The following is a 16,654-nucleotide window of genomic DNA, read 5'->3' on the forward strand; positions in this document are numbered from 1 at the left end:
TAGGTGTTAAAGCCTAAGGGAGTATGATTTTTTTTCTCATGTTAGTAGAAATTGATAATACAGCCATTACAACTTCAAAAACAAAAACACAGGAGTGCAACTGGATTGTAACAAGGGCTGTAATGAGGGCATGTTTGGCTTTAGCCTGATCTTTGTAAACTGTGAAGCAGAAATAAAAATGGTAGCCATCTTCTCCAGCATGTTTTCATCCCTGTGTTTTGGTGTCTGCCTTGGTAGTGGACTGGTTTAGAAAGAAGCCCAGCCATATAACGTAGATACGTTGTGTGGCATCATAGCATCTGTCCCTATTTAAAGCTTGGATCGTACTTAGTGCTCGCAAACAGTGACACAAGGACTACCGTAAATAAAAATATTGTGCTGACCACAAGAGTGTAAGTAATCTCTTGGGATCTGTTTCCAAATTTTACACCTACATTTATTTTTTTTTTGGCAAATAACCAAGAAAAGAGAAATGCTGTGCAAGAAGTGTTATATATGCCTTTGGTACAGGAACGTGTTGTATATATGAACCATGGTAGGTGGTCTTTTGAATATACACATACTGACAGACCTGAGGTCGCTGAAAGCCAACTAGCGAGGGTGAAAAAGTAATCAGTTGGGTGGGACTTGGAAATACCTAGCAGTCCAGGCGTTGTAAAAGGGACCAGATTAAAGGGAGCAGAACTGGGTTGCAGTGGTGCATGACAGAATGAGGGCCTCTGGAAGACAGCACCGATGGGAAGAACTGCGTGGCACCAAGTAAAAGCCAAGGCACACTTCTGCACACCTGATGAAAAATGTGATCAATGTGACAGCTGTAGAGGGGCAGACAGTGATCACTGGAGAAGTCAGTGCTTGGTCACTGTCCAGGTGTGTGCATCTCTGCTGAAGGACCGGAGTGCAGGAGCTCCTGGGGGTGCCGTGTCCCCGCTACATGCCAGCTCCCCTTCGTGCGGAGCTCGACAGCAAAATCCTGCTGGCTCTCAGCGCCCTGGAGGGAGGTGGTAGGGCTGAGCATCAGGGACTAACACGAGTAACTAAAAGTACTCATGAAAAATGGGAAAAAAAATGAGCTGGCAAGCATGAATTTTGATGGTGACCATTGCTTCATTCTCTGATCTATGCGGATGTCTAAATCTGGCACAAAGTAAGGAGACATAAAGGAGCCTACAGACAGAAACACTTACGGAATGTGTAATGCACCCTACGCGCAATCCTGTTTTTCTCATTTGTTTACTGCCAGAGCTAATTTAGACTCTAATAAGTTCCTCCAGGCATGTGCACGTCGTCTCTGTGTCACGGCTGATGGGAGCAAGTGATGTTCTTTATAGAGAGAGTAGCGAAGCTGGTGGGAGGAAAAGCCCCTGCTGTCAGTATGCTGCTAGGGCCAGGGCACAAAGGCAGCGAGCTGTCTCTGTGTTGGGTTGTTACAAGGGGAAGTGGTCTGTAAAGAGGGGAAAGGAGACTAACTAAATATATATATATATATATATGTATATTTTAAGGGGAGAATATGTAGAGATGACATCTCAATTGCAGCTCTTCAGAATTTCTTTGATATATTTAGTGAGCATTTTAGGAATAGCAGAGATATTGGAGGAGGAAAAGATTATATTTTGGCACTCTACTTCCCTTCATCTTTAGGTTAGCTCATGTGTTTACTTGTTTTCTCGTAGTAATAGTGCTAGTGATTACGCAGAAGTAATTGCAGTGCTGATATTCTTTAATGACCTCATGTCAGAAATGGTTGTGTTAGGTCTTACAAAACACCGTTTCAGTGTTTGAGTGTTTTAAGGTGCAGTTTTGAAGCATCGCTGAATAGAAGGGTTGTATTTACAAGTCATGCAGATTACATTTCTTCAAAAATGTATTGTTTAGATTGTCAGAGGCATTTACTTTTAGAAATGATCCCTTGGAAGATGGGTAGTGGTCAGAGTATAGGGGAGGTAAATTGATACATCTAAACTGTTCTGCGGAAGTGTGAAAAAGATAAAAGAATCAGATACTTAATGATCTTTTCATGCCCTTTAACAGTTCTCACACATTTTTCAGTTAAACTTTGTTCAAGAAAACGTGGGCATGATTTCATCAGAAAGCTGATAGAAGTCTAAGCCTCCAGAAACAAGGAGATCCCTGTCTGCGAAATAAGTCAACTTCCAATGCTGGGGAACCCATAAAAGATAGTTGTTCTCTTAGAGCGTTACATTAGCTGCAACATTTATGTGCTAAACAGAACTTGAATGTAGATGTCTCTGCGTGGCTGTGTTTATGTTCAGTTTTAAAATTTTCATAAACTTGGAGGTTCAATTTTAAATAAAACAAATGAATTCTAAAGGACTTGGACCATCAGAAATTAAATGCAAAGTTAAACTGTATGGAAAACTTGTCCTGCTTGCACCTGTAGGCAACTCACACTGGTGATTTGAGTAGGACAGAATTGAAAGGCTGGAAACCACCCTTTCAAGGATATACTCTGGCTGTAACCTGAAAAGTGCGTTCCCAGGATTTGCACCAGAAAACTGTATGACAGTCCTCCTAATGTCTGAAAGTTTTCAGAAAGTTTTGGAGAAGATGCTTTATAAAATGTTCATTGTTACCTGCTTGTGTACCTTGGGGTTTAAAAGCTAAGATCTGAGAGTCCAGTGGACCTTTTGTTTTGAGAGCTGGGGATTATCTTCAAGGTGTAATCAAATTTCAGTACGAGCAGTGGTCCCTTCGTCACTTTGAATGCAAAGCAACTCTTCTGGATTATAAAATCCAGTGACAGGGTGTTTTTGAAGTCTCTGTGACTTTCTGCTTTTTTTTTTTTTTGACATAAACAGCTTTTTGGAATATGCTTTTCTGTCTAACAAACTATCCTTTAGGCTGGCACTGTACCAACAATGAGTTAGTTATGTTTATGTGGTTCTGTGGCTTCATAAAAATATTAAGATACTTGATGATAAGTGCTTATGTGGGAACCAGAACTGCTGAAACCTGGCTGCCTACAGATTGATGTCTGGTGTTGCTCCATCACTAGTTGGGATATTGTAACACTATGTCTGGTGAACTTTCTGAAATGTACAACAGAAGTTAGTTTTACGTCTCTTTCACTTCTTAGCCAGCCCTGTTACTGCATCTTTTTTTTTCCCCCAATCCAGCTTTTTTTCCCATTTTTTTTTAATATAACCTGAGTGTTCTATTGAGGAAAAACAAAAAACAACAAAAAAACCCTTGGTATTTGAAGTTGGTATTGGTTTAACTTGAATGTTCAGTTCTCAGAGTTACTGGCTGAGCGGGCGTTATTTTGAAGGGGAAGAATTTGCAGCGTAGGAAATCAGCCAAAAAATATATATATTTTTTCTTTAAAGAAAGAAATCTATTTTCTTCCCACTTTTTCGTCCTGCATCCCACTCCCCAGCCACTTGTTTCTATCTTCCAGCCCCAGCTGAAAGGAATGGAGAATCCAGCCGTTGTGGTGAGTGACTTTGTTCTCAGCCCCAGCTCTGCCAGCGGGTTTACCCTGAAACAGAAAACCCTGAGGGAGAAGGTTCTGAGGAGCAGCTTTGGGGTGACTTTAGACAGACAAACATCATGTTCATGTAGGATCATATGGAGAACAGTCTCTCCGTGCTTCATTAGCCTACAGTTTCTTTTTGACTTGAGACAGCCTGGGGTTTCCTGGGATATTTCTTTATGGTGATGATGGATTGTCTTTAAATTACTTATTGTTCCATCTTTTCTTCTCTCCTTCCCCACTTTTTTAATGCTAAAAAAAATGCACACAGTAGCCAAATTATTATTTTTCTAAACAAATTTGTGCACGAAGATGACTGTATCTCTCATCAACCAGTTAAAGTGATTTCTTCCCCTCAGAAAAGCATCATTCTTCTCCCTTCCCCTCACCCCTCAAGTTTTCCCTCTAACTCGTTAATATCAGTTGAACTACTGAGAGAGAGGCCTTCAAAGCTGTATTTTCAGCCTCATCAAATGTAGTTATTGTGGCAGTCCCAGCCTTCTTCAGTCTTTCAACCTTTGGAGCTGAGCAGTGGAAGTAGTTTACCACACCTAGGATTTTGAAGATTTGAAATCTCGATTCCTTGGGCTGACCTTCTACCACCTGCTTCTCATTTTAAGATGCTTGCTACTGCTCTGTTAGTTCAAAATCTCTTCCAGCTGAGCTTTAAGGTGCTTGCAGTGATGGAGTTTTTCAGTGGACCACCTGTATCTCGGCTCTCTATAGCAAAGGGAAGGCTTTGAAACTTACATGATTTACTTACACAGTGAAAATAATAAGCTCTGTATAGAGGGACAAAACTTTAATTAGAGTAAGAGCTCTGTTTGATCCTTTTGCTTTAATGAAGTGAGAGCTTGTGTTGGCTGCTCTGACAGACTGGGCAGTACTGCTGGGCCATTTTCGATAGCTTTTGAATGTCTCACGACCAGATGTGTCAGCATGAGAATTTTAGAACTGAATAGTTAAGGAAGACACTTGGAATAGGAGAAAAGAGAACTTTAGATGTAGATATTGTAATGTTCTAAATACCAGAAAAGGTTAAACTTGAGTAACTGAAACAGTAACTAAAATGTTAAGCAACTCAAAAATAAAATCTTGAAAACATTTTATAGGTAACAATTACTGTGTACATATTAAAATGTAGCTGTGTTCAATACACTCCTTTCTGTTTTGGAGTGGTACATGTTGCTTTTTTAGTCCTGTCTTTCCTTATGTTTTATTTTCTATTAGGGCTCAACAGGCTGCTGACCTGTTTGTACTCTCAGGCAAGTTCTGTGTTTTCTGCGGTTGCTTACTTCCAGCTTAAGTCATGAGGTGGGCTAACATGAGTAACATTACCAAGCAGGTTTTGCTTGATTTTATTAATGATGACAAATGATGTGACCGATTTCTCATAAATGCTTTTAAAAAATTGAATAATTGTTTTCTTGTTGTTGGTTTTTCCTGGTAGGAAGCGAAGAATTATGATTAACAATATTGCAGGTGCTAGCTTTGTTCCTTCATGATGCTATGCAAAATGCAACGTCAGTGGTGCAGGAATAGTAAGTCCAGTTTAAATTGCTGAAGTTACAGTCAACTGCAGGGATTTTGTGAGGGTTTCCTCAACGTGACCATTACAAGCACGAGAAGCTAAGCAGGTTGTGCTGACCTCAGCATTGGTTCTGCTGAGTGTCCTGTTCCTTCCCTTCTCTATTGCTTTTCCTAGATATTTGTAGCAGTGGTGGATTTGGTCATAACCACAAGATACCAGCCACTGTTTTTCATTCCTACAGGACAAAACGCAAAATCAAAAGCAATAGCAACAGAAAATAGTCCTTTGAATCACCAAAGAGAAGGTTTGGCTTGTGCCGCTTGCTTACACAGATATTTTTTGCAGCTTCTTTTTTAAGAGCATGAAGTTCTTCAGCTGTCTGAATGAACCAGAAGTCCAATGTTCAGGCAATTAGTAGATGACAAATATACTGCCTGGTAGTCAGCTGCCAAATGACTGGGGAATAATTGATGGAACATCACTCATTAACGTGAAAGTAAAGGCAGGAGTCTTCATTATAATTGCATCTGGTGCTGTCACCTTCATTTTAGATTCCTTCAAAACAGGGCTTGTGTTGGAAAATAAACTGCAGATGTAGAAGAAAGATGAAAGATGCATTAAAAACAATTACAATAAAAAAAACTCTCAAGTTGGTTGTTGTCTTCTGCAGTATAGAGACATCATACTGTTAAGTGGGTCCCTGTGTTCTTTCATGAATTTTTCTGAAGCTATCTATGAATGTTACTCCAAATCAGTTTTTTAATGTCTGTAGGCTTTTTGCTCTCCCTGGTAGGCTGTATAAGTGTGCAACAAAATACACTTGTATCTGTCTTCGGTGTATAGTTAGGTTCAGACTTAGTGACCTCAGAAAAGGAAGATAGCATTATTTCTCTTTGCTGTTTCATTGTGACCACTTTTGCTTGCTTGTATTTCAGTGGTGTGTCATTTTGATGTGCCATATCACATAAATAAAGTGATTCTATTGAGGCAGACTTTGAAGAGTACTATTGATTATTTATGGAGACATGCTATTTTAATCAAATCAATTTTTTAAGCTGTCATTGTGATTCAGTGTAATAATGTGCTTGCACTTCATGCCATGTAGTAGGTTTGCATTCTAGATGGATACAGATAATTTAGAGGACATAACAGTATCACTACATTGGTATAGGAGTTCAGGAGCAGTGGTTTAGTGTCACATCAGACTTAGTATGAGCGCTGAAAGCATTGATCTTGTAAGTATTTTCAGAGCCTGACCAAAAATAATCAAAGGAGAGGACTTGGCTAATTAACCCTGCAAAAAAAGTCTCTCTACTTTGCAGCCAAGGAGGTGCCGGGGCGGGAGGTTGCACATGGAGCACTACGGGGCAGCGCCCTGGCGGTGCTGAGCTAAGTGGGATGGGTACGGCAGCTGCTGGACCGGGGAGCTGCGGGTTAGTCGAGGCCTGGCCTTTAAGTGTAAGGCTGTTTTTGCCCTTGTTTGAGCATGCAGAAGCTAGAACCTTACATTAGAACAGGTTTGGCATAGTCTTGTGAAAGTAGGTAAGGGTTGAGGGTGCTGTAAACACTGTGAGTCATTCTGGCGTGTTGTGGTAAATTGAGACTTTTGGAATAAGTTGAAAAGCGAAGAAAGTTCTGCAGGTAGGTAGTTTTACTGCAAAAGGGGCCTCAGAAGTAGCAATTACCTGCATTTAGTTTTCTGAACAACTATTCTTCAGAATATCTAGGCTGCTTATGTACGTCATGCTTACAATTAGCATTGCCTAAATAAGCTCTGGGTTCTGTAGGACTTCTTTATCCAGACCTGCATTCTCTCTTGAGCAAAAGATCCTCACCAGAGGTGAACATAAATCAATGCCTTCCTGGCACGCTGCAGAAGCTACTGCCAGGGTAGTCCTCCAGGTGCAGGACTCTGCCGGTTGCAGCAGCGTGGTGCAGTCACCCCTGAAAGCAGCAGCTGCTTGCTTAGCTCTGCCGAAAAGAGCCACAGCCCGTACCTGGGAGCAGGAACGCGGAGTTGTCAGATGTTGATAAAACTGACCTTTGAGTACTGAGAGCTTACAAGGGGACATGGCGAGACTAGGGCATGACCTGCACTCTGGCCTGTGTGCAGAGTAAATAGATCAATGTTTTCCAAATGTCATGTTAGCAGCAGATGCTCTGCAACACACAAGCCCCTGGTTATGTGGTAGTATATTCTGTGAAGACCCAAAATGTGTTCTGCTGTGTGGCTTGTTTTGTGATCAGTCTGCGTAGGAAAAGAGGTTTTATGGGGAGGTAAGGTTGGTTCTTTTTTTCTTCCCTTCAGGCTTTATTTTATTTTATTTTTTTTTTAATATTAGCTCCCCTCTTATGATATGCTTCTAAATGCTCCCATCACTGGGTGCAATGCCTACCGTGCTGTCTTCACGTAGCATTTGCTGTCCTGTTTTACCTGGGAGCTCCTTGGGTGCCAGCACTGAGGAGCAGAGGCTTCAGGTCTCAGTCTTACGTACGCTCACCTTATTCCTGGCAGTTTGATATCAAGTGACAGCTGATGACAAGTTGTATTGACAGGCTCTTATTTAACAGTCACTCAACAGCAACTGTTCCTTTTCCTAATGAATTGTAACACAGCATCTTCTAACTTAGCAGGCCAAATATATTTAAAGGAAAATCTTTCTACCTTGTTAATAATGTCTTAACTATTGCATTTAAAACTAAATGTTTTGAAACTTCTGATCTTGCAACTAGGTTGAAAACTAATTTAAACTATTTTGGCAATTTGAGGTGTTACCCCTTTTCCTCCTGTTTTGTGATCTTCCCCTTTTATGGAACTTCTGTTTGTGCAGCGACTGTGTTCCTGTGCGTGGACTGTGCACAAGAGCCCTTGTTCGTGAGAGCTTTTTAATGTTTTACCTTCTCCTCCTGTCTAAGTCTAATTTTGCTTTTTCCCGTGGTTCCCCTTCTGTTCTTCCATCTGTTTGGTTTAACTGCTTCATTCTCTCCTAGTGTTTTGTATTCATCAAGCCTTATACCTTCCACCCTTCACAGCTTTGTTTAGTTTCAGTGGCTTAGTTCAGTTTAGATTCAGCATACCTTTCACTGAGATGTTCCCGGATGAGCTATGATTTAGGGAAACTGACACTGTTAAAGTCATTCCTTCTGTCTCTTTTTTGACTTTTTTTTTTTTTTTGCTTTTATTACGGCTTGCACATGCCAATTATGGCGCTCTTGGCATTTTGGAAAAGTACTGTAATAGATCTGGTTTCTTACTTCTCAAAACCTCCAGTTCTTTCAGTTTTTCCAGTTCCCAAAAGCTGTGAAGATAGCTCTCCAAGTATAATGAGACAGAGAGACCTCAATCCAGCAAAATGTACATGTATGTAACATTTCACCACTAGTCCCCACTTCCTTCATTTCTGAAAGATCACTGCTTACACTCTGGGTCCCATTGCTTAATACTAAGGTAATGATAATTGCTTAATACTAAGGTATTGCTTTGGCTCAATGCATAGATCAGTAATTCTTCTTAGGACTAACCACAATAGATAAAAACAAGAAATTCAGTAATTCATGAGACGTTTTCAAATACTAATGAGAAAAATCTTTGGAATAAAGTACTGGAATTTTGACATTGTGATTGTACCAAGATCTTGATCTCAGTCTCTGAGCACTGATAAAGCCAAGTCTAATGACAGTCTCAAAACTCCATCCTGGTAGGATGGGTAGTTTTTCAAGTACAGAAGGGTTTTGATAAAGAGAGATGCATTAATCTCATGTGTGCATTCTCAAAAGCAGGAAAGAAGCAAGAGAAGTTTCTGCTGATTTCCATCAGCAAATAAATTCTGGGGCAAGAAGAAACATTGGTGGCAGAAAAGGTTATTTTCTGTCAACATATTTGGATGTGCTGTCATAAACAACTAGATTCAGAGGATCGGAGAATCTCAGATTGTTGCCAGTGTTCTGGTATGAGCATTAACCCTGTGATAGCAAGAGAAAATAATTTGATGGGAAAAGGCAGAGTTCTTTTATTTACTTGAAAGTTCTGCATTATGGAAATGTAATCTCATAACTGGGTCAAGACAACTTCTTGATACTGTTGTTCACAGTTCGAATCAGCTTATGTGTTTGCCTTTAAGAAGTAACTTGACACTGTCAAAAGGATATTTGAATTTGCTTTGATTTAACTGATACTCCCACATCTGAAATATATTTGCCAATGTTTTGTTGTTTGTTGTTTGCAGAAATTGTTGACACATGAAGATGAAACCATGAAGAGAAAGCAGAACGAATAATAATGCTTTTCCGAAACCGTTTTCTGTTCTTGCTGGCTTTGGCAGCCTTACTAGCCTTTTTGAGCCTCAGTCTACAGTTCTGTAAGTGTGTCCTCCTTGTCTTGTCTGCATCTCTCTATGGATATGTTCAAAAAGTAGCAATGTTTACATGTCATTTAAGCATTCTTTGTGTATTTAAATACTTGTTTTCAAAAATAGGAAAGTGAATGTAAGAATTAAAACAGTTTTGTGTGCCATGTAGGGATCCATACAATCTAGAATATTTTCAAATAAGGCTATTTCAGAAATTCTTAGTTCTGTAGTGCAATTAATTAATCGAAAGTGTCTTAGACCTTCCATGAAATTAAACCAAACACATTTGGGGTAAAACCTGCTGCAATTTGTATTTTACATTGCATCAGCCTAGACAGGATTGAGAAAACTGCTGTGAAAGAGGTTGGAACTTCTCCTTATTTGTGCCCTCACATTAGGAAACTTTTAACAGTTGAATTGGCTTATCCTTAGGTTTATTTAAGAAAAGATAAATCATGGTCTGCTTCACATCAATTAATCATAGATCAATCCAGAGGGTGGTCATTTACTGATCCGAGGGCTGGGGCACCTCTCCTATGGAGACATGCTGAGGGAGTTGGGGTTGTTGGGCCTGGAGGAGGGAAGGCTCCAAGGAGACCTTACAGCGGCCTTCCCGTACCTAAAGGGGACTACAGGAGAGCTAGGGAGGGAGTGCAGTGTTCGTACAAGGGGGAATGGCTTTAAACTAAAAGAGGGTAGGTTTAGATTAGATGTTGGGAGGAAATTCTTCCCTCAGAGGGTGGTGAGGTCCTGGCCCAGGCTGCCCCATCCCTGGCAGTGCCCAAGGCCAGGCTGGATGGGGCTGGGGGCAGCCTGGGCTGGTGGGAGGGGGCCCTGCCCAGGACAGGGGGTTGGAACGAGATGATCTTTAATGTCCTTTCTAATCCAGACCAGTTTATGGCTAAATTATATGATTTTAATGTAAGAATATTTTAAAGCTCTGTGAGCCTTCTGCCGGTCTATATATAGATGTATATATTTTTTTCAGTTTGCATAGAGTGAGTAATTTCCTGGCTTGTGGCTAAAAAAAAAAAAAAAAAGAGAGATTACTTTGGATTTAGTTTCTTCTATGTATATTGAACAGTTTCTTCCTATTTAAAAAAAAAAAAGGAACAAAACAACAACAGAAAAACACTTTGATTTTGTTAGTATCTTTTTTGTCTTTAAACTCGTTTGCATGTAATACGGAAACCTATGGCTCCAAATGGCTTTTTCAGCCTCCTGTGAGTACATGCCTTTGGGTCTGAGTGTAGCTTGTTTTGCTGCAATCAGTTTAGGCTTTTTATGGCTAAAGCCTGATATTGTATGCTTGGATAAGAATTGTGTGTAGGGTGAAGGTCTTGGAGGAACCTCAGCTGAAGTATGAAACTGATTTTTTCACAAAAATGAGCTGTATTTAGAGAAGGTAAGTATACAGGGAAGTAAATTACTTTTTATCAAAAGAGCAAGTTAATTTTCCAATTAATTTGGAGATAATATTTGTGCAAGAGGGATTCCAGGAGCTAAAGAAGTTTGAGGAGTGCTTTAAAAAGCACTTAAGCTACAGCAAGCAGCCCTTGTGAAGCTTAGAGCCAATACCAAAATGCATATAGAAATTTTTACAGAATGAGAGCTGCAGGGCAGGCCAGCAGGGACCAGGTAGTTTAAGTAGCCTAATATTTTAACTCCTGCCAGCTTCAGGTTGTAGAGAGGTTAATTTAAACTTGTCACAAAGGCCATTTCCAAAGCCAAGGCAAAATTCTCTTCTATCACAACAACCAACAAAATTGTTCAGATTCTGTGAGTTCATCGTGATCTGCTTTCAAATAAATGATAGCTGTAAATTTTTATACTCCTCTAATTTATTATTCCTAAGTGGTTTAGTATTAAACTAAGGAGATCCTTGATTCTGAACTTGAGCTTTTGATGAAACAGACACAAGTATTTCCTTAAATATTTGCATAATACATTGTCAATGGAAGCATAGTTTCAGTTCTGTCTTACAGCAGAAGTCAGTATGACTGATACCAATATGTAAAACTGATGCTTTGATAAAAGTGACCCAAGTACTAGAACATAACCCACGTGCTGACTCAACAAAGCAGTAATCCCTACCTGAGAAATTCCAGAACATTGTTAAGAAAACTTACTGCTGCTTTAAATTCCAACTATTTGTTGTGTCACTACATACTTAGTAGATCTGTATTTACTATTTTTCTCCTTTTTAGCTATTGCGAGGTCCTTCCTATTGAACATCTTCCCTTGCACTGAATCTGTTACCCTAAGATAACACATTTCAGAGGTTTGTTGATTCTCACTGTTACACAGTGTGGTAGTAATGTAGTCTTGTTTCTTGTATAAAGTTTTTTTCTGAAAGCACTATGCTTATTTTCTTTTTCATCAGACTGTAGAATTTAGCTTCCAAATTCTGATCCCCTCCAAGCTTCCTAATGCAAATTTTGGTTATGTTGCTTCATAATTTGAGTCAGATCATGGAATGAAAATGAATCATCATAGAATGGCTATGATATGTGTATGTAATATATAGATATGTATATTTAATATACACTTAATTTTCATTATATACATATCATTTTCATATGCATATAATATGAAAATGAGAGTTAATACATTTAGACTTTGGAAAATGCCCCACCCATGGATGATGGGAGCTGTCTCCTGAAGCATTTGGTGTGGGAATGAATGTTCTAGGCTGTTGTGAGATTGTGATTCTCTGTTAACAAGCAGGGTGCAGCTTTGAGGAAGAGGGCTGGTCATCTTAAAACATGCTACTGCTTTTCTAAGCAATGAATGTTGAAAGGGTTTCTTCCTCCAGGTCATAACTTTGTTTAGAAAAGCGAAACAGTAACATAAATGCATGATTGCATAAGTGGGACATATCTTCCTTTTTTTTTTTTTTTTTTTAACCTTCTGCTGTAGGGCAGAGCCTAGTTCCTGTAGAAGCGTGATACCTTTTCCTTCTTGTCCTTGAGCTGAAGCGATTTGAAGCCAGACCTGTGATTTGTGGCTGATTCTGCAGTGAAGCAAGCAGGGAAGACCCAAGTTCAGAGGGTTTTCCATAGATTCCCAATCAGTGTCACAAACAGAGCACACGGGGATGGCTGACAAGATTACTACCCGCTTGAGCTGAAAGGGTTCAGGCATTGCTTGCGGCAGTTGGCAGCCCAGTACTTCAGGTCAGGCGGAAATTGATGCTGGTTTACTTTAATGGACTGTGTTGTGGAAGGTCTGGAGCTGCTTCATAAGCAGCGATTTCTGCAGCCACGATGAAGTGGAGATGATGGGTGTCATACGTGTCAGGAGTCCTAATGCAAGTCCATCCGTTCTTGTAAGAGCAAGTCCCAAGGCAGTTGTTTGAGGGCTAACAGTTGTCACATCTGAAGTTTATACAGAAGGAAGACAAACAGCGGGGAAAACAACTGATACTGGCTGTCAGAGTCTTCAATACTGGTAGGCTGGGGCAGACCCAGGTCACTTTGCTTCCTGTTTTGATGTTTGTTCTTAGACCCTTTCTTTTCTACAGTGGTTTCTGATTTCTGGTCTAAACTAATCTCCTTTCCTGTGGTTTTCCCATGGCTGGTGCTCTATGCAGTTAGAGCATACTCTCTACTAGTGCTTAACTTACAGGGTAGACCATTGAGAAAATTTCCCCCAAATCTGTTTTGAGAGTAACCAACAGTTCTGAGTGCTGTCAATATTTTGCCCCTGCAATAGTTGCAGTGGATTGACATGAACCAGTTGTCAGTGCCCACTCTTACCAGAGCAGAAGCTGTCTTCTGCTTTGTGTCTGGGATACGGTGGTACGAGTGGTGTGGAAGGCAGCTCTGTGGAGCAGGCAGCTCACGTTTGTCAAACATATGCTGGATTGGCTTGCTGGATCGAATGCCATTCCATCGGGTGCTGGAATATTGCTCTCCTAACGTCCTGGTGGTACAACTAAAAACTTACCTGTTTTGCTTTGTCAGTAAAACTGCAGAATGGAGAAATGACCTGTCCTAGATAGTGGACTGTTCTTTTTGTCTCTCTAAATTGTGGTTGTAATCAAGTTGACCAGCACTGCGTATTTTATTTCCATACAAACAGAGTGAATGCAAGTTGTGATGCTTTGTGCTTTTTTTTTTTCACTACAGGAGAAGGTTGCAGTGATTTAAGTCTTCATTCCTACTTTGTGCTTGGTAAAACGACAAGAGCAGTGCAAAGAGACTGTAAACACAGTGGCTGGGGGAGTTCTTACAGTACTGAAACAGGATGGCAGCTCAGCTAGATTCGAGTTTGATGTTAGGGTTGTGTCAGCCAGGCTGTGGTCATGCAGCCTCACAGGGGGGAAAGGCATACATTAGGACCCTGTCAACATCAATTATGTTGGTTAGAGCTCAGATCAGCACAGAAACAGGAGATTATCTTTCTTTTTTCACCCCTTAAGATTGGTGTAGTACATAAGGACCCAATTACTGGGCATGCACAAACCTTCCAGTAAATTAAAACATCTGTGACTGCAGAAGCCTGAAGGTGGGTCTCTACAGGATATTTCAATGAGTTACATATATTTGAAATTACCTTGAATAAACCAAACTAAAAGGAAATTTAAAAGTTAGCTGTTACGATGCAGTATGTGAACTATGTCAAGTTTACTTGACAATTACGATGGATTTTTATTTTTTAGTCAAATGCTTGTAAATATATTTTTTAATAAAACAAGTGTATTTAAAGAAAAATAGTCAATACAAAAGGACTAAAACTACACTGGGAAAGCATCTCTTTCTACTAACTCTTTACCCTTGTGGAGGCCATAAATTATAGACTTTCCTTTGAGCCTGCTTCAGGCAGTTGTGGAATTGTTAAGGCTCTGGCACTCAGGCAGATCCTGCATATACGAATTCTCTACTTACGTGAAGCTTGTTACCCTCAGTACCATGATACTTTGGTCAGTCTCAGGCCTGTCTTTCTATAGAAAAGCATTTTGGTATTTGCCACTGCTTTCTAAAATGTCAGCAGCTGTCAGGCTTGAGCGTCATTGTTTTCAGCACATCTGGATGTGACTTTTTTTTTTCCCAATAAATTTTATTTCACTGTACTTTCTGTTGCCTGGTTTTGCACTTGAGATTTTGATTGTATATATGAGTTATATGAAACAGAAGACAGGATTCTCCACCAGGAAAGGTAGTGAGGTTTTTTTTATTGGCCCAAGTGCTACGGGCTGCTCATATTTTCTGAGGACCAGTAAGAGCACCATATGCAATCCCATCAGGCTGTTGTCTGTAGGAGATGATTGCTGTGCTGCTGCACAGCCCCTTTTGGAAGCTAGTTCACTTTAATAATCCCAACCCTTCTGGCGTGGCTGCTGCTGTGTGCATCCCTGCTTTGTGGCCAGATACATCTGTGCAAGATCAGGTGGAAGCAGTTGGAGTTCAGCTCAGCATCCTTGCCTCTGCTCACTCCAGCTCCTGCTGCAGGGAGGCTGCAGCGCGGTGGACGCTCTCCTGGTCTGAGAAAGGGGGCCCCAGCAGGGACTGGCAGATGAGAATAGATTTGGAAGCCGAGGGGCGTAGTGCCCCTGTCGAGCCTTTCCACTGGCAAAGCAGGATGTGCTTCCTCAGCTCGGGAAGCTGGAGCCGCGTTGCAGTTTGGACCTATTTTAAATACATAACATGTTCAGTGTAAGAAAAGAAAGTGTCACGTTCTTCTTATTTATTACAATGAACCATATCTAAAAAGTTGCAACTTTGGAAGTCTTGAAGCAGACAACTGGTTTCTGTCATGTGCTGCCAGCATACTGAATTAAAAAGAGACCAGTATCTCCCTTCCTGAATTTTGCCTTCAAGCTCAGAAGCATGACAGATTGTCCACTAATAAGACGGGTGTTTTTTTTTTAAAGTACTAATTTATATTTAAGATCAAAGGGAAAAACAACTCACAAATAATATATCCAAGGCTGTGTACGTTTTAGTAGTGAATGAAGAAAACTACTCATAAACATGTTTTTTTGTTAAAGATAGTTGTAACTGTATATTTAAATGAAGAGTAGCTGTTCTTTTGTGATTCTTAAAAAGTTCTGTAATGTGTTGTTCAGGAATCAGGGTGCATGTTTGCATTTTGCAGTAGTTCTCACTTATAGGGGGATGAGACACGATGAATACATCAGAATGATACTATGGGACAGTCTTATTTTCTCCCACAAAAACTGAGAAATCATTTTAAAATATCAGCTTTAAGTATAGGTGAGGTTAAGTTGCTTCAGATGGGATTTGACCAGTAGAAGTTACTTGGCAGGCTACGGAACTTCATAAATCTTTATTAAATACATGTTTTGGCTCCATCCATTGTTAGTTCACAGTTAGTTGAGCCGTATTTACACAAATTAATATGAGCCATTAAAGTGTATGGTTGAAGGCTCTTGTAAATAAAGCCGAATACTTTAAATAAAATAAATAAATAAATAATAATAAATAATAAAATAAATTATTTTAAATAAAAATAAAGCCCAAGAACTAACTGCAAGTCAATACTTAGGCATCTGCAAATCCTTACTACAGTAATGGGTTAAATACTACAGGGAAGGAAATAAGACTGGAAAATAATAAAACCATCTAGCATCTTTTTTCTCAAAATCCAACTTGAATCCTGGTTCCAATATCTGCAAGAAAGTTTAAAAACATTGAAATCTGTGAAATTAAATATTTTAATAATTATTAAACATTGCAATTTTTTTTTTATTTTTACTATGAAATTAAAGAAATTTAAGGACAGTCTCAAAAGTATGTTCCTGTGCTCAGTTGTTTGAATTTCACATGAATGGTAAAACAACGAAGGAAAATGAACTTTAATAATAGGAAGGGAACAGGTTTACTCTTTAGTGAACCGGGCTCCTTTTTTTCTTTTTTTTTTTTTTAAATCGGTGTTGTGCCAATGTAAATGCTGCAAGCTCTGTTGCCCCTGAAGCCTTAGACCAAATGCTGAAGCAGCCCTCTGCACAGCTACTTCCCACGTACACTTCTGTGTGGAGGTGTAGTAGACTTTTGGGAAAGCAGGGAGGGGACGACAGCACAGTGCTTTCTTCTGGTGACTCGCAGTTTTCTTTGCCATGCCTCTTTGGGTATGTAATTGTTTACAGTTCTGTGAGCTTGTATGCGTTGTATTAGTCTGTTCTGAATTTGGTAGGGGTTTGGGGAATCGCTGCGTGGGGCTGTAATGGCATCACTGCAGTTGCAGACAATTTGAGATAGGGTACATAGAATAAGTAGCTCAGGCAGTACACAGAATAAGTAGCTCAGATTTTCT

At 39.9% G+C, this 16,654-nt stretch overlaps 1 protein-coding gene across 5 annotated transcripts in view; it reads left to right on the plus strand.

The window, feature by feature from the left end:
* PXYLP1 (2-phosphoxylose phosphatase 1) overlaps positions 1-16,654 on the plus strand; it is a 63,577-nt gene that overhangs the window by 15,993 nt on the left and 30,930 nt on the right. For 4 of the 5 annotated variants that reach the window (XM_080605205.1, XM_080605206.1, XM_080605203.1 and 1 more), the window contains exon 2: positions 9,254-9,385. In XM_080605205.1, coding sequence (XP_080461331.1) covers positions 9,307-9,385 — 79 coding nt within the window. In that variant the 5' untranslated portion in view covers positions 9,254-9,306. Of the gene's footprint in view, positions 1-7,281; positions 7,305-9,253; positions 9,386-16,654 lie in introns of those variants that run through there. The other variant, XM_080605207.1, reaches the window with a different exon arrangement.

The sequence above is a fragment of the Anser brachyrhynchus genome (assembly GCF_964034855.1).
Source record: "Anser brachyrhynchus genome assembly, chromosome: 9".
Taxonomy (NCBI): domain Eukaryota; kingdom Metazoa; phylum Chordata; class Aves; order Anseriformes; family Anatidae; genus Anser; species Anser brachyrhynchus.